Consider the following 19,185-nt stretch of genomic DNA (forward strand, 5'->3'; position numbering starts at 1 on the left):
ACCGCCTTACGTCGAAACCCCTATCCGCGATTTGTACCGGTTTCTCAACGGCAAACTCGTGATTATAATTAGGTTTGGACGGTATCATGTCCAGGGCGGTTGGTTCCACAAAGGTTTTGCCTTTGGGTTTAGAAGTAAGCTCGGCGCCCAGGGAAGAAACCGAGGGTACATCCTGGGAAGCAGAATCGGTGTTGGCTGACATTTTAAAGATAAAGGAGTTGGTATGAAGATTTGAAGGTTTGAAGATGCAGATGAAAATTTCGAGGCAAGACGAAATAATGAAATATGAAGATTAGAAGGATTGAAGACTCGGGTTGAACTTTGTTGCAGAAAACATTGAAGATTCAAGCAAAGAGGGAAGTTAACAAAGAAGCTTAAGATCAGAGAAGTAAGAAGTGAGAAGTGAAAATGAAAAGTAAAAAATGAGTAACTTTGGCCCTTATATAGATGATTCACTGTAGCGGTTACATAGGTCAGCCAATCGAGAGACGACACGTGTTCGAGAATTAATGGGACGTGACTTGAAGCGATGTGGGTTAAGGCGGTTCCCGAGGCTGGCCATTCAGGGTGAGACATGTGGCCGAAGTCAGAAGGACCTGACATAACGGTTCCCGCCTAATTTGAAGATAAGAACGAGCTTGTGGAATCACCGGTTTTGGGACTTATCCACTTCCCATCACTCCGATAAAACTACGATTCGAAAAGTGTGGGGACTATCTGTATACGGTAAAAAGTGGGTCAATGTGTGACCGGTAAGATCGGAGCCGAGGATAGGTCCAAATGAGCACGAGCATGTTCGATCTTTTCTTCACACTAGGGGGTTGTACCGGATGTAGTTGACCCGATACAAGAAAAGCGTGTTCATTGGTCCGGATACAACGAGCCAAACTCAACGTGTCCGTTGGTCCGGGTAACCGGTTGCGAGGTTGCCACGCGTCAGGAAACCGTTTTGCCATTTACACTGACGATCGTGTGGGTGTCAGACCGTACGATCATACCTTATCTTTTTTAGGGTTTCTTTATTCATAAAGACTTTTGTATTGCATTCATGGCCCAAAAGGCATACCTATAAATAGAGGACATTCCTCCTCTTTTTTAGGTTGGCTTTTTTTCCATATCTCCACATTGTAATAGTCAAATATATAAAGCTCTCACTCAAAAGATATTGGTCCGGATCTCCTGGTGTTCTTCATTAGTTTGCTTATCCTTTCAATATTACTTAATATATTTGGCATAAATCAATCACCATCATACGCATATATATATATATATATATATATATATATATATATATATATATATATATATATATATATATATATATATATATATATATCGCAAGCACCTATTCATATAAATATAGCTACAAACAAATCTATTGGCATTTCACACTAACCTAATAGATTAAAGTTCATCCACATATCCTATACCTCACTTACAAATTTAATTGTTATCGAAATTCGAGGTAAACATTATCAGAATGATACAACGAATATAATGACCCATAGATTTGTCGATCAAATTAAACAAATTTATAGATACTCAATTCTCTCACAACAAATTAAAAAGAAAGAAATATCTCAAAACTAAATGCACGTTCATACCAAGAAAAAAAACATTTAAAAAAAAAAATCTTTTATAAATATGAGCTAGTTTATACAGCTTGTACTGTCTTTCTTAATTAGAACATGAGCTAGTTTATACAGCTTGTACTGTCTTTCTTAATTAGAACAAAAGAACAAGTTGTCACAACTAGTGATATCCTCTACGCTACCAAAACAAGCACTTGGTCCACCAACAAGAGTAGTCTCATCATGAAAAGTCATATTGACATTGCAAACATACTTTAATCCACCCAAATTAAATCCATTTCTTCCTACACCTCCCCTATAATATATATCAAACCTCACCATGAACATTTCCCATTCATGCAATTTCCTATCACTTGCAAGTGCTCTTGGTACATACAAATCTGTCTCCAACTTGGCAGGACTAGCCGATGCATTTATCAACGTTGTTTCTCCGATTGCTTGATAAAATTCATTGGTTGGTAACGTCCACATGATTTTCTCATCAAAAATTACCCAAATCACTCCCTTGTCGTAAAAGTATTCCACGTCTCGTTTGTTCGTGATGTTGAACGTGACATTACATCCGGCAACAAACGTTGAATTTATCGTGGATTGTAAATCGTGAATGGTCATTGATTGCAAATGGATTCCGTGCATACCGATGATTTGTGTGTTCGAGTAATTGATGGTTCTTGACATGCTAAAATCTAAGATGGCGAAGAGGCCTACGATAAGAACAAAGACCATTGTCGCAACAAATAGGAGGGATCCAACTTTTTGTGATCCGCTTAGGTGTTCGAATTCCGAGGAATTATTCGAATTCGCCCAATTAGTGTTGTTTGTCTCTACTGGGGTTGAAGTGTAGAACGACGTCGGTAACCTTTCATAAGATGGGTTTGAAGAAACCCTTAATGCTTCCATTTTGAAAAAAGAATTAAATTCAAACTTGGTTCTTGAAAGACCTAATTAAAAGAACAATAGAGATGAAGCGATATTGGTTAATTCTTAATTTTGATTCCTACGAGATGGGAAGCCTATAGTTGTTGCAACAACAAAGCCAATGTGTTGTTGCAACACCACTGATGAATATTCTGAAGAAAAAAACTTTGGGGAAAGGGTGGTGGAGAGCTAATAATTGCTTATGGAATTTGAAAATATAGACTTTACCACCAACTTACATGCAGTGCCCGAGAATCAAGGTCGTCAAACTAAAAATCCTTAGAACCAACAGAAACTTGTATTTTGAAATATAATATAGTTTGGAAGTTAAAATTATGGATTTTATGCCAAATAGCGAAAAAAGTAGAGCATATATTATAACGTTTAAGACTTATATATATATATATTTTTTTTAATAATCATCTTGGCCTTCTTTCGTAATGCATTATAGATCATTATAAGAATCTGAACATTAACTAGTTAATCTTATTGGAGCTAGATTAAGCTGATAAACATATTTAATCATCTTCTCCCGTACGCTTTATCTTATTTTCATAAATGGTTTATTTTTACTATACCTGCTATTTGTGTCTAGATCCACATAAAGCCAGCCTAGCCCCTTCCATTCCATAATTTTAGTCCCATATAGTGAAGTGATTTTGAAAAAAAATTAAATGTTTTATGTTATGATCATTTTGAAATGTAAATACTGGTAACTTGTATTAGGAGTACTAGTTTTGATATTGGTTTATAGTTATATTTTCTTTCCGAAAAATAAATTAATTTATATTTGAATTAACTCCAATAATTGGTTATATTGACTCTAAACAAAGGCAGAAGAGATTAAATTATGGAACAAAATGTGTACGTATTTCAGTAATTTAAAATGAACTTGATATTTTCTTTCTCTGTTTCCATAGCCAAACAAGTCAACATCTGTCCTATGAGGTAATAAATATATAGTCCTTCAACTAGAATCCAAAGGTGAGATTAGGTTGTGAATATACTCATTTGTATTCGATGTTTAGATTATATTAAATTATTTAATACAAATACGATAAATTTATATTATCTAATACTTTGCAGTCATACATTTGGTGTAGCTACTAGGTACCAGGGGCGGATTTAAAGGGTGATGAGGGTGTTCGGGTAATTATAGGGTAAATTTTCAGTGTTTATGTGCGCATATATATATATATATATATATATATATATATATATATATATATATATATATATATATATATATATATATATATACTTTTGAATACCCTGAATAAATGTAAAAGTTTAGCTCAAGCGGTCTAGAGTAATTAAAATTGTCTCTTGCATCCTATGGTTCGAATCTTAGGAACAACATTGTTTTTTATATTTAACTTTTATTATTTTTTTCGAACTCTCTGAAATGAAAATTCTGAATCCGCCACTATTAGGTACGGATAAATTTTTCCTGATGAAGATGAGGGGACCGTTGCATATAAATTCATGGCAGTTGATGGGTCCAAAAGAAGCAGAAAATAGGTATTAACATGAATGGAATTTAAGTGGCAATAGACTGAGCCACGAAGATGCATGTAGTCATAATCAAAACTTCATCTTTCAAATTACAAAAACGAAAAATAAAAAATAAAAACTCAATTGACAATTCATCTTCTTATCTATTAAAAAAGATGAGATTTGATCTCTTGTTTGGATTTCTTGTGCTATTTTGGCCCTTCACTTAGATACCTGCGGATAACAAACACCCTACATCTCTTACGTACTCACATTTCTTATATAGTCTCCTCTAAATACTTTTCTTAGCTTTCTCCTTATGCACTTTTTCCCATTTGTTTGCAGTATTCTTGTCCTTTTATTAGTTTCTCTCTCCATTTTCCTCTAATATATTCCTCTTCTTCTTGACTAAAAATTCAATTTGTTTTGACCATTTCCTTCAAATAAAAGATAGACTAAAAAAAATGTATCAAAACCAGGAGTACCCTTTTCCATGTTTGTGTTGCCACCCTCAAAGTTACATTAGAATGGTATACCTTTCTCGTACTCTCTTTTTTGTTGTTCTTTTTTACACTTTGCACCAGAATTTAAGCTTGATTGGTTCAACCTTTGAATTTTTTAGTATTAACTCAAAAAAAAGTACTGAATTTAGTTGAACTGACTGCGCAAAGATTGCATCCGTCTATGCTCTTAGGAATATAATGCTTTCTATTCAATCATTCTTTTGCATGATTTCTGATCTTAGGTTTTAATTATGTTACATTATGGCAGGTACAAAATCTGATAGAGAGGTGTTTGGTTCTTGGCATGGATAGAGATCAATGTGTTAAGGCGTTAGCTATACATGCCAGAATCCGCCCACTCGTAACATTAACAGGTCAATATAATTCATATATTTCCATCTTGTCAAAACGTGCTTTACAAGTGATTAATTATTTTTAATACTCCATAAACTATAGAGTAACATATTTATTATGCTTGCAGTGTGGAGAGAGCTTTTGAAGGAGAACACGGGCTTCTTTCAAGCTTATTTCAGCAGTATATCTTGTCGAGGACTTAAGTAATGACACGCCCCTTGATTTATAAATAATATACTCTCGACCACTTAACTAAAGATGAAGAGAAATACAACTTTTCTATTATGTTAAAATTCTGATTCTACATTTCAACATAATAGTAGTAATATATATGAGCTCACATAAAGTTTCATTCGGCAGGCAGGCGTAATCAAAGAGGACCAGGATTTGGAAGAAGGAAACAATATTGGAAATGAATGCAAAGCGACGAATCTTTAATATTGAAGAACTTAGGTTTTTCTGGAACTTATTAACACATAAAATTGTTACGAGATTTCTAGATATATAGTATTCAGACTTTTCCTCTCCCCCCCCCCCCCCCCCCCCCCCCCGGGGTTAACCCTTGTTTTGGAGGTTTTAATTTAGAAATGGCTTATGGCTATGAATATAAAGTTAGGACCAAATAAATGAAAGATCGACGAGTGTCCAGATACGTTCAAGTACGTTTTTAGAAATGGGACGACATAACTGATCATTCACAAATGTATATAGTATATAAGTGTGTATGAATATAAGTTAATATATAAGTGATTTTTTTACACTGTTTATGTAGTTTAACTCGTGACAATAGGTTAATTATAATTTCTACTAGATTACCAGTTAATGTCTTTCGTATAGATTTACTTGTAGTCAGTACATAATAAGCGATCTACATATATGACACGTCTAATTTGATGGTCTAGATGGATTAATCCTATCCCTTCATTATTCTTTGCATAAAAGAGGGTACATCGAATTGAAGAAAATGATAGTTAATTTGAAACTAATTTTGATTTAAAGGTTGAAATCTTTGATGAATATCCAGCAATAAATCTTGAAGTTTAGAAGCGCAAAAGTGAAAAGTGATGTACCATTTAGTTTCTACATGCAATAAATCATCCTTTTTATTTCCTCTATCTTAATTTGAATTTTCTTCCTATAAAATACTCTTTAATTATTAGAAACTTGGTCCATGAAGCTACATCAATCATTGGTTCATGATACCATATGCATGCATCAGAAACATTGGTATTATGTCACTACTTTTAAACTTCCAAAAATGGCAAACAGAAACTTCAATAACCCCATTAAACGATAATGGCATCTTCAACAGAAAAAGAAAGTGAAACCAACTGTTTAGAAATTAAAAAACACAATTCAATTCTTCAATTTCCAGTACTGTAAGGATGAGTTAGATCTCTTCACTCATCGTATTCGAAGCCTTTCTTTCAAGAAAACCATTGCTATCTCTTGGGACCTGAGAGTTTCTTGCAGCAGAAACCTATATATACATATAAGGTTTAATTTAATAAATATGAATGAGTAAATTACTAAAATTAGTCACGATGCTCTTCTTTGGAGATGCCCTTAAGGAAATAATATCATTAATTTTGAGATATGGTGGTTGAGCATCTAACAAGGCCATTCAATTTCAATCCAATCAAAATCACTTTCATAAATACCATGATGTTCATCAAGACATGTTCTCAGCGTAGAACTTGCTGAAACTTTATAGCAAGTGGTTTTAACTTCTTCTATATGTTGATAGTGTATGTAAAAGAATCTTTACAATCTCATCTCGTTTAAAAAAACAATTATAGGTAATTGTATATATACAAAAGTGCGTGCAACTTGAAAAATAAGGCAAATTGTCAAATACAACATGTTACAATCCCCTGTCTCAATTTAATTATGTGAAGGTGTTCGGAGTACAAAAGTCAAACCACTTAATTTTGAATTTTGATTGTGAATTTGGGTAGAGATTTTTCAAATATTTTAAAATAAAATTTATATATTTGAAATCTCTACGAAAAGTACTACAAGTCAACCTAACATAAATGATGATTCAAAATACTTTTTAAGAAGTTTGAGAAAATTATAGTCAAAGAATTGATTGACCTCCCCAAATGGGAACACCTTCACATAAATTGAGATGGATGGAGTAAAATATATTGATAGTGTAAGAATTCTTTATAATGAGTATATAGTATAAGTTAAAATCTCATTTTGAGTTAAATTTTTACTATAACAAAATCCACAGGTTGAATGAGAGCATGCAATATCTTGGTGTCCACAGCTCTTGAAAAAAATTGAAGCAATGATTTGATATGATACATTTAACAGTATCGGACCGATGCGGATTATAAATAGTGAAGGTGAATTAACAAGATATTGTTCAACAGTTACTAATAATGATCATAATCAAAGATCCAACGCATCAATTTTTAAAAACCGATTTATATTTGTTTTAGGATTAGCTTATATCAACGTACTTTGTTTTTCCATATATGGATTATCACACACGTTTCTTCAATCATTTAACAAAATTATTGATTGCCACTTCCTTGAGGGACGTACCTTTGCCATTTTTCTGTCGCCCAGGCTACAGCTTTCTCTATCTCCACTATGTTGACTTGGGGGAAAGTGGGCCCACTGAAGTCAAAACCAAACTTTATTCAAAAATTAGATTTCCCTCGAGATTAATGAAAATTAGTTTTTGGGTGGAAATTTTTATATTATAATTAATATACGAAGAATATGGACTATTATGTTCTTGGGCGGCATATACATTGTAAAATTTTCTTAAATGAATTCTGAATAAACGTGAGGTATATATATTTGGCATAATCACTAGGTACTCACATTTTTTGCTGCAGTACTGAAAGCTTGCTTGTGAGTCATGTTGGGGTATAGGGTCTTCAGCCTTTTGATCTCTTCTCTGTAGAAAAAACAGACAAAATATTTTTTGACAAGTTATTTCAGTACAGTACTTAAGTCTTTAAACTAATTTTTACGAGTCCTAATTCAAACTGAATAAGGTAATTATCAACTGAAAATATACTTGATAAAGCAGTTATAAGCCGATGGAGCTCGTTGTCTCTTCTCAGGAGCTGGAAAAAATGTAACTTCGATTAGATTCTTATAAGGCATAACGTAAAAATAATTAATAAATTATGTTATATCTACAATTATACTTTTTTCAAGATACTTTTTTTTTTTAACTGAAACGAAAAACTTTAATAAAGTAAATTGAGGGAAACAATGCTACTCCTAAAAGATCATTGTTTAACAATGGCATTACAAATAAAGGAGGAACATTAAAAAAAAAATCGGATTCTTTACGTTTATTGACGACTTGATAAACTGGAATATCCTCCAAATCTTCATCCGATGAGCCCATAACTGGGCTTTCTGTATCTGCACTCTTCTTATTAGCATCATCAATTTCCTCCTTGTCAACTTCTGGCTTTGGCTGCTGAAAGAGAAAAAGATAGATTTTAGGTCAATTAACATCGAGAGAAAAGCAGAAAAAAATGGATTTGCGCTGACAACATAAAATGTTTACGCTATTAGTAATATATTTTAACATGTCGTAACATGTCAGATTACTAACTTTTGTGAACAATTATCTGTAGTTATCTTTTAATTGATCTGATAGTGTAAGAATTATTTTATATTGTCAGTGTATATAGGTTAATTAAAAAAAAAAAAAACAATGTAAGTAGAATTAGTTGGACCTCGATTTGGTTAAAGGAAGCAAAAAGATGAAGAGGGAGAAGAGAAGTTTTCATCAAGTTGACAGAAAGGAGGCTAGTGCAATGCCCACATCTCACTGTTACTATCTTATTGCACAAGCTGCTGCATGGGACACTTACCTGCATATTTTTTGTTCACAACAAAATTAAGAAGCGCCTTATATAAATATATATGATAAATCTACAGAAAACAAGTTAGTAACTTAAAAAAATGCCACTAGAGAAAGAAAGAAACGTAAATTTACAAGTAATATTGTAGTGCAGTAGCCACATTGCACATAGCAGATTGCGTCTTGCAATTCAAACAGATGGTTCAATGCTGACATCTTCTCTTCTTCTTCTCCTAATCTCTTGCCTCGTTTTCTTTTGTCTTTTATAAGGTGGGTGAGAGGGATTTAGAGTGAATCGAGTTATTTATACAAAGAGAGAGCACAGGGAAATACCAAACAATATGTTCGAATATTTTTTTTTAAAATGAATTTAACTTATATCCCTTGACTTTGCAATGAATTTTTGAAGTATCAACGTGATTTAACCTGGTATAAAAGGTTATTGTCTTTATATTCTGATAACTAATTTCACTTATGATCCATAGCTATCTGTAATAGCCTTTTAAATGACTCATAAGTGTGAATGTTTTTCACTATCAGTATATATATATATAAAAAAGTCAAAATGCTTCGAAAAATCGTACTTTTTATGAATTTAAGTTGCCTACATCAACAATGCATAATATAAAACACTTACTTTAGGCCCAAAGTTTTTGAGGCCCCCAAATAAATTGATGTGTGTGTATATATAAATATGAGTTTATTTAAATTGAAATACATAAATTTCACTCACAAAATTTAAATTTTTTTCCAAGTAAATTCATGTCCAGACATAGTTTCAACATCCAGATACTCTTTTTGTTTTTTCAATTTCAAATTATACTGTTGTAAATAATTTGAAATACACATCTTCTTTATTCTTTCTTATTATGCATTTGATAGGACTCATATATATATATATATATATATATATATATATATATATATAATATGAGTCCTATCAAATAGTCCTTCTTTCTCAATTTATGTGTCTCACTTTATTTTTTAATCTGTTCTTGAAATATCATCTTTCTATATATAATTAATAAGTTTCTAATCCTACTTTCCATTTTAGCCTTAATGATATACTTTTTTATAGAAATGACATGTTTACGACCACAAGATTCAAAGAGTAGTTTTATTAAGTTATATACACTTTTAGTTTAATATCACTAAATCAAAAATCTTTTATAATAAATCAAACTCAAACTAAGGCACATAAAATAAAACTAACAAAATATATTTAAGGCCTTTGTTAAGATTTGATTTTAGACCACAAAGTTCATTAAGCCGTCCCTGCAGTCCGGTATATTAACCAAAAACATAATTATTAATTGTATATGACTTAAATCTTTTTTTAGTTACAGGTATTGAAGAGAGTTGTTATTATGCTGAAAACAACATTTCAGTACAGCTGTGTGTTTGACCATGTTTCTCCCCTTCTCTTGTATCCACAACTCATTGATTGTTGATTTTAATGTTTCAAATTTCAATACTTAGTAAGTTTGCCAGGTTTCCATGGGGCTGGCTAGACTGGCTCATGCTTGTTTTATTTAAACAGTAACTTTCATCTCATTTAAAAGTCCCTTTCGTATCTCTTTCACTTCTCTGAAAGTAGGAAAGGAGAGGCATCTGATGAGGATTTGTCTTTCTTGAAAGAAAGCAAGTATAATTGACTACAAGAAAAATATTAATCTCTATTTAGTTAATTTATATGCATTGTTAGTGCAAAAAATATTTACACGTCAACTCATCTAAATGTTAGGGATTCTCCCGGATTTATTGTGTTTTATTTCGAAAATGTTTTCTTGATGGAAATTATTCTACCATATCTATCTTTTTCTTGGAGAATAAGTTTTAGATTTCTATAAATAGAAGATTCTTTCTTCTCACACAATAACGCAATAGCATCAACATTGTAGTTATTAATGAGTCTTGGGAGATTATTTTCTCAATAGGTTTTATTCGTATTACTTTCAAGTCCTATATCTCTATGGTCATGAGCCTTAACATGAATGCATTTATATTTCCTGTATATTAACCAAGCAAGGCAAACTAGTTATATCTCTATCCTAGACGAAAATCCGCTACTCGATACCCAGAGTTGAGTCATGCTCTATTTAAACCTATTGATATCTTAGTATTCCTCTCTCGAGTTCAATCTAAGAATCATAGATAGCATTCGATAGTTGATCAGACAATCAAATAACTAAGTGCAGGATTAAATAAATAATAAATCAATACTATAAGCTAATTAAGTGAAATCAATATTTGAAAAACAACGTTCATGAAAGAACCATAACCCTCGAACGAGAAGTTTAGCTCCACATAGACCTAGAGGAAAAGCAACAAATCATCCAAATAAAATATAAAAACTAGTAGAATGGAGAAGAAGAGACAAAACCCAATAAACTCCGGCGTCCATGACGACTCTTAACTCTCTCTAGGTCTAAAGTTCTAAACTCCCCTCTCAAAAATGAGTTTATAATGTATTTATACCGTGTACAAATGAATCGGGCCATAATACCCTTAAAAATACGAAACAAAAAATTGGCCGAAAAATAAGCCTGACGCGGGTTAGTAGGTAATTTCCACTGCCGCAAATTCTCGGCCCTCCAAACCCGAACTTGATCTCAAATGAATTTCTTGGACTTTTACTCAAACTTTGAAGTCCCAAAGCATCAATTTTAGGTCCAAATTAAACTTCAATTTTGCATTTAGGAATTCTTCCTTATAACATCCTAAAGTCCCATAACACTAACCTCCCTTGTGGTCTCTGATATTACGCTTAACTTCCTTATTTTCATTTTTTTAAAATAATTATTTTAATCGATTTATTTTAATGAATATAATTATAATATGACCAATTTGCCCTCTCTAATATTATGCTCTTTTTTTTATTAATTTACTTTATAAAATTCTTAGGGAAAAGATGCAAATATACCCCTCAATTTTGTGATTTAGAGCAGATATACTCTTCACTAAAAAGGTGCTGTATATATACCCCTGCCATTATACAAATGGTGCAAATATACCCATATCGTTACGCAAATAGTGCAAATATAACCTTTTCGCTGTCAGATTGTTTTTTTAAATCATTATCTTATCTTTTAATTAAGAAAATGTCACGTGACTTTAAAAAAATAAGTCTACCTTTTTTTTAGTAGACTTATTTTTTTAAAGCCACGAGGCAATATCTTTTTTCTAGTGGGTTGTCTTGTTCGTTTTAAAAGAATATCTGCTTGGCTTTAAAAAAAAAATAAGTCTGCCCATTTTTGTAAATGAATCAGACCCGACGCACCAGGGAAATTACCACGTGACTGTTGACACCCAACTTTGTCCCACCTTTCCTCCGAAATACCTATTTTTCGCTTCCAATATTTTGGCAACTTTAAAAAAATAATTATTTGCATTTTTTACTATAATTATTAGCTTTTATTAATACCGGCATTTCATTATCCTGTCATTATCTTTTACTACCGTCACTACTACCATTATTATTATTACTATTATTATTATTTTTTTGTTATTATTATTATTACCAGTATCATCATAATTTGCGTTTTAGCAATTTGTACCACCTTATGCATACGCATCGCATTTTATTTTGCACAATTAAATGATAGCGTTTATTTGTTTTCAAAATATTATTGCACGACTATTACAACATCATATGATTTTATTACCTGAGCACTAATAATTACATATTTTTATATTTTAGCACACTTAGTATATAGTTAGTTAAAATGGGTCTTTTATTTAAATTCAAAAAAAAAAAAACAAATTTATTTTGTCAAGCAGCCCACATTTTATTCATTAGCCCATATTTTGTTCTCAGCCCACATTTTAACTAACCAGCCCAATGTTTTCAGCCAACCCAGTCCAAATTTTTGACCCGACCCGCCCTTTCGTTTAACAAGGAACCATTAGGGTTCCTTGCTCACTTTCATCACCGCCGCTCCCTCTCCTCTTCCGCTCTCTTCTCTCCTCCTCTCTCCCGCCCCTTTCTCTCTCCCACGTTGCCTCTGTCTCTTCCATTTCCCCTTGTCCCCCCACGCCTCTGTCTCTCCCACTTACCTATGTTCCCCACGCGTATCTCTTTTATTTCAACACAACACAAAGCAAAACCCTATAAATAGTGGCGGGTTGAATCGTCTGAGGGGGGATTTTTTTTGGATTGAGAAAATTCCCCAAGAACTAAGTTCTGAGCCGCACAAAATTCCTTGAAAAATTGAGTCCTTTAGCTGGAAAAATTCCATAGAAATTGAAAGCTTTCGTTTTTGTCGCCAAAAATCCCCCTAGAAAGCATTAAGTTAGCAGCAGTCATAACATTCTTGATATCGATTTAACATACTAAATCGATTTTCTATTTTATTTCGCCCTTTTGGTATTGCATTGAATCCGAGGTACACGAGCCCAGATTCGATAAGTTCGAGTGTAGATCGAAGGCCTCACACCCACTTCGCTGCACCCAAAGAAGGTGAATTCTCTTCCTTCAAGTTCTTTAGTAATCGTTTGCGTGTTTTAAGCTATTTTGTCGATTTGTTTGCGTAGTCGTATTTTAATTGTGTTTGTAGTTATTCTGGTCGAATTAAACATGTTCGGTCCTGTTTAGTTTAATTCTGGGAGTATGTTAGCCTTATATACAAGTTTAGATTCACCTGGTGCTTATATTTGTTTGTTAGCATGTCATTAGATTAATCATGTGTAGGTTCAGATTAGGAGACCTGTTAATTTTGTTTATGTGCATTAGTTTTTTTTTTTATGATTAGTTAGACTCTATCTCATCCGATTAGGATCTAATAAGGACCATTATAATGCCTATTTTGTTTGCTTCCACATACTGTTTAGAAGAGTGGTGATAATCCTTGCTTGTCCTCTAAAATCTGGGGTTGCCGTTTCACTATTATGACATCTAACGAGTTCTGTGTTCATTTATGATCCAGAATCCTACCCATCCTGCTAATATGGTTTTAAATTTGTTATGCCTGTTGCTTATGTCAAACCTGGATTAATGGGTGCTGGATTTGATCAGCTTAGTTAAATACATGTGAGATAATGCATAAGCTTTCCTGCTTGGCATCATGATTAGCACACTCAACCCTTTGTCTGTTTTCTTTTAACTAGTGTACAAGCTGATTTTGAATATCTGAGATGTGTCCGTATCTGTTAAGTCAAGTTCAAGATCATTTGTGACCTATGTGTTTGATATACTGAATGGTTCTTTTAGTGGTGTGTTGCTTCATAGTCTGCAAACCTGCACCAATGCCCTATTAAGTCCTGTAATACTGTCTAAAGTCCTTTGTTGACAAAACTGTTAGTTGTGTACTATATGATCATTTCTATTTAAATTTGTACCTGATCAGGCTCATTTAGCCATATTTGTTTTAGTATTGAATCTGTAGTTTACTGGATAAGCTCAGCTAGTTGTTGGTTGCCTAATTGTGTACATGCCCAATCTTAGTCACACCTAATGTAGATTGTGCGTGTTCATCCTAGTTGCCTACTGTTCATTTTATCTATGTTTAGTCTTATATTATTTGGTAAAATTTCTGACAGAATTAATTTCTCTGTGTTTAGTTGAACTTAGATTAACCCCTGAAAATGATGTGCTATCTGCCTAAGTCAGCTTCAAAGATCATATTTGCATACTTGAATGGCTTAATCTTGCATGTCTAAGGCTCACAACTTGCTTAATTATGCCCATATCGTTAGCTGTGTATGAGTCATTAAAATTATGCAACTTATGAACTAATTAATATCACTAGCAAGAGTTACATGCTTTTTCCCACTATCATAAAAGGTAGTCAGATGTTTAGAAAGAAACTATGAGTTAGTGTATGTTTAAGCATAAGGTTCAATTGGTCTAAAGATTTGTTGCACTTGAGCAAATGTACTATGTGTTTACTTAAGATGAGTTTTGAAAAGATTTATTAAACTGGTAATAATATGCTCAAGTGCATTTGCAAGATTTGCTTACAAAGCCAAGATGATATTTTGTTAAGCACCCCTTGTTGAATGTTCAAATTGAAGCTTAGATTCAGAATTAAAAGCATGTCTTAAGTTCAATATGGAAGCTGTTAACTTAAAAGCATGGTGTATATATGTGAATTGTGTCAAATAAAGTGTGATGAAACAGTCTCCTATGGTTGAAAAAATGTCGTTTGCCTTTTGTGTTGTATGCAGGTCCTTTGATAATGTGAAACCCTTTCATTTGGTATTACTTTATATGAAATTTGTTGAGTTCAAAAGGGATAAGCTGGTCATTAATTTGTTTATCATGGCTCATATTCCCTGATTGGTGGACTGTATTCTTACTGTTATATCCCGCATTTTTGCGCATTCGGATAATTTAAGATAATTGCGGAAGATTAAGAACAAGACTATAATTTTGATCTTGTTTGGTGTACAAGTTGTTTATGAAAATTTTGAAGTGGGAATATTAAGAAAGGTCAAGGGCATGAAGGGAAATTCGCAATACGACTCGTGGAAATATGGAGGAAGACGAAGGGCAAATTTGGAATTTGGAAAATAATTTTTCATAAATTGTATGACAAAAAAAAAGGTGGGCTTGCAATTAAAGAGGCCATTTGGGCCATTCAAAGGGGGTGGGCTTAGGCCCAATTAGAAGCTTAATGAATAAGCTTAAAAGATGACTAAGTCATCTTTATTTCATAACATTTCCTAGAAATTTCTAGAATTTTAAAGAACAAAGAAGAAAGAAAGGGGAAGGGCCATTTCGGCCAAGACCCCAAAAATTCATGCCATGGAAATTGATCACAAAAAAATATTTTCTCCTAGCAATCCCACCAATTGGAAGACCCTCTACAACATGGAAGAGTTGTTGGAACAAGAAAATCATCCATTTGTACAAATTCATAATCTTAACCAAGAGGAAAGTTGAAGGAAAAAAAAAGGTAAGAACAAATCTTCTTTATATGTTATGGATGCTTGTGTATATTGTAGGATGTGTAAATGAATGAGAAACATGAAAACATGAATGTTGAAGTGTGGCCGTGTGAGTATGGTGTTGGCCGAATTTAGTTGCATTTGTGGAGAAATGATGAATTAATTTTACTTAGTATCATGATTGTTGTGGTATGTTGAAGTGAATGAGACTCATGAAAATATGTAGTGTGCATGTGTGGCCGTGTGGTGCTAGAAGAGTGAGCAAATTTTATCTTGTATGTTGGTTGTTGTTGTAGTGAAATCTATGATGAAAAATGGAAGCTTAATAATTTTAGTTTAGGTGGTAATTGTTGGAAACTTGTTCTAGAAGTTTATGAAGATTGAATATGATGTTCTTGCATGTATGTCATATAAGGTTGTTAATATGGTGTTGTTGGAATATAAATTATAAGGTTGTTATTGTTTTTGTTGGAGTTGGAAGGTCTTGAAGGAAGTAGTATGTTAATTGAAATTGTTATTATGATTGTTGGCATTGTTGTTGATAATTTGGCCGGGTTGAATTCCCGGATTGTTGTTGATTAAATTGGCTAAGTTGAAGTTTTGGAGATGGTGTATTTATAGGGGAAGTGCTGCCGAAATTTCGGTAGACAAATGTTACCTTAAGATTCAACTTCTAGATGCGCTAATTAAGGTTTGGTAAATATGACCAATTTGTAGATTTTGGCGGATTTGCAACTTGAATTTTGAGTAGCATAAGGAGCGGAAAAAGGTATGTAAGGTTTTATCCTTTCTTGCTTGGCATGTCTTAGGCATACTAGGTTGGATACGAGCCTCGGAGACAACTCTATTCTCCGGAATCCGCACCTAAAGTTTCTCCTTTTTCATTCAATGGAATTGAATTAGAAAGTGTGCGAAATGTTGGAAAAACCTCCGAAGCATCTAGAACTTGCATAAATATGACCTGACTACCTTAAAACCCCCACGAGTGACGTCATGAAATGTAATGTACGTAAATTTGGTACGCCGCCTCATTTGACCCGAGGTGGGCCCATTGTTCCCGGATTTTCCTTATTGTTCCGTTTATCAAGTGACAACTACTGTAACTATTCCAATGAGAATATTTCTATGATAATAATGATAATGATGATGTAAGGAAGAGAATATGTCCATGATAAGTATGACAAGAATGATTCCATGACCAAGTGTCTTAAGTCAAGAATTCAATGTGAGTATGAAAGTGCCCAACTAGTTCATGATCTTTAATTCTATTCCTTGGTCATGACGTTATTCTCTAAAGATTTCAAAGCACATGAATTGATGTCTATGATGCCCATGATTTCATACTATGTTTTCTTCTAATGTCATTCTCCGTTGATAGTCTCGCCTTAAAATACTCGTTCCTTCCAGGTGAGACAAAGCGATCATGGTTATTCCATAATGTAATCGGAGGTCACCGACCTTACGTCACTCCGATGGATACATGATTTTCTTTGGGCTCTCCTGCATGCTTATATGACATATGTATATGAGATATGAATATGTACATGGGGTGGGGGAAAGGGATACATGGGGATGGGAAGGGAAACATGTTTCATTGCCACCTGGTCAGCTGGCTTATCATCCCGGACGCGGGATGCCCGGACGCGGGATATATGGGCGAGCCGATGTATTTCGGTGCTATGTGGGCGAGCCGACATTGTTCGGTGCTATGCTATGACCCGACATGATATGACATGATATGATATGACATGATATGATGTGACACGCTATGATATGACATGATATGATATAATATGACATGACATGATACGATGTGATACGACATGATATGACATGACCAGATAAAGCATGCATGCCATCCGCCCCCAGGGCACTCATATGTTCAGGTTACTCTTTTGTTCCATGATATGTTCAGACAGAAGTACCCCGTACCTATATGGTTGGGCAGTTTACATGTAAATGTGTATATGTCGTTGCAAAAAGGGAAAGTTAGCTTACTTGATATCTGCCCTAAGAGGCAAGCAGAGGTACAAGTTATGTTCTTACTATATACTATTCTCTATATCTTCTACCATGATCTTATGTTATTACTCTTGCCTTACATACTCAGTACATTGTTCGTACTGACCCCTCTTCTTCGGGGGCTGCGTTCATGTCGCGCAGGTACACCCAGACGAGTGAAGCTAGCATAGAAGACGTTCCAGCGGGGTCGGTAGACTCCACTTGTTCTGGAGTGCTGCCGAGTCAGAGTATATGAGCCATGATGTTTTGTTCGATGTTAGAGACTTTGCAGACAGAGTCGTGGGTATAGAGTGTCAGCTTTGTAGACGGCTTCGCCAGTCAATATATTATTATGTTCATGTCACGGGTCCTATATGATGATAGACTTTACTTATGAAAAAAAAATTGGAAAGCTTACTATGTATTTTATTCTTAAGTGATTCAAGAGTTTATGTATGTAATAAGAGTCAGTGGGTTCGCTCGGCTCCAGATATGGGGTCGGGTGCCCATCATACCCTGTCGGGATTGGGGTGTGACACTTACCTTGTGAGGGCCTGTACTGCCTTGATTAATCTCAAGATTAGCCCTTAGTTGGACTTTAGGATCTATGATCATGTATTACAGCTCTGCCATGCATTTGTAGGACATACTATCATAGCACTTCCACCATAAATTTGGGGTTCCATCTACACTAGCTTAATAGCTCATCACCCATGTCTGCTCTCAGCAATAACATAACTTGTCTATCCTGAGGAAATTACAGACAACCTAGTCTAAACTAGTGCATCTGCTGTCCTAGCATGCTTAAATAGGTTCAAAGCTGATATGAGTAAAATGCTTATAACCTTGATGTGCTTTTGAATGAATTAATCGGCTGTAACTCACTAGGTTAGTTAAATGTCTGCATATTCATCTCTGTCTGGTTCAGACAGTGTCTAATCCATATACATTCATGCATCTGATGTGTATAAATGAGTTTAAGTGTCTACATTTTATTGGCATCAGTCTTTGTTTGGTATTCTACATTTATCCCGCAATCTTGTTTCATCTGCTGCCAATCTGTTTTAATGTCCTTCTATTTATCTTGCATGCTAAAATAAATCATTCAGTTTCTATACTTTGGTAAATGCTTGGGACGCAACTATGAGATCTGAATTATGCCATATATTACCTCTTGTCTGGATTTCCCATACCTATTCATCTATGTGCCATCACTGTTAAAACATGATGTTAATTTGCACCTGTGTTTGTTTGAACTCATCTAGACATGGATTGCATTTAATAAAGTTTATTGGGTTAAGGATGGTGTTAGTTCGCGGTTAAGTAAGTCGAGTAGATCATTATTGGCTTGATTTGTTTCCTCCAATGCTTCCTGTTCAGTCCACCCTCCCCTCTAGGCCAAAATGTGTTTTACCCGGCTTATTCATGCCCTCCTATATAAAAAAAAAAGTGTGATTATTTGATAGAAAGGCTGGCTGTTAGTAATATTCTATTCCATTTTATCCTTTTTCTGTATTTATTTATGTGTGTTTTCCATGTTTAATGTGCTTAATTTAGCTTGATATGTTTGTTTGCTATTGGTAGATTAACC

At 33.9% G+C, this 19,185-nt stretch overlaps 2 protein-coding genes across 2 annotated transcripts; one reads left to right on the forward strand and one right to left on the reverse strand.

Annotated features, from left to right (window-relative positions):
- Window positions 1-4,301: 4,301 nt before the first annotated feature.
- Window positions 4,302-5,969, forward strand: LOC132642590 (uncharacterized). The gene is made up of 4 exons (XM_060359697.1): window positions 4,302-4,534; window positions 4,776-4,881; window positions 4,989-5,064; window positions 5,222-5,969. Exons 1-4 carry the CDS (start codon window positions 4,469-4,471, stop codon window positions 5,229-5,231), a joined length of 258 nt encoding a protein of 85 aa, XP_060215680.1. The 5' UTR covers window positions 4,302-4,468; the 3' UTR covers window positions 5,232-5,969.
- LOC132642589 (axial regulator YABBY 4) lies at window positions 5,379-8,996 on the reverse strand. Its single transcript, XM_060359696.1, has 7 exons — window positions 8,841-8,996; window positions 8,578-8,715; window positions 8,183-8,315; window positions 7,902-7,950; window positions 7,703-7,778; window positions 7,418-7,492; window positions 5,379-6,341 (listed from the first exon to the last, which is right to left on the reverse strand). Exons 1-7 carry the CDS (start codon window positions 8,919-8,921, stop codon window positions 6,252-6,254), a joined length of 642 nt encoding a protein of 213 aa, XP_060215679.1. The 5' UTR covers window positions 8,922-8,996; the 3' UTR covers window positions 5,379-6,251.
- Window positions 8,997-19,185: the final 10,189 nt, after the last annotated feature.

The sequence above is a fragment of the Lycium barbarum genome, chromosome 5 (assembly GCF_019175385.1).
Source record: "Lycium barbarum isolate Lr01 chromosome 5, ASM1917538v2, whole genome shotgun sequence".
Classification (NCBI taxonomy): Eukaryota; Viridiplantae; Streptophyta; class Magnoliopsida; order Solanales; family Solanaceae; genus Lycium; species Lycium barbarum.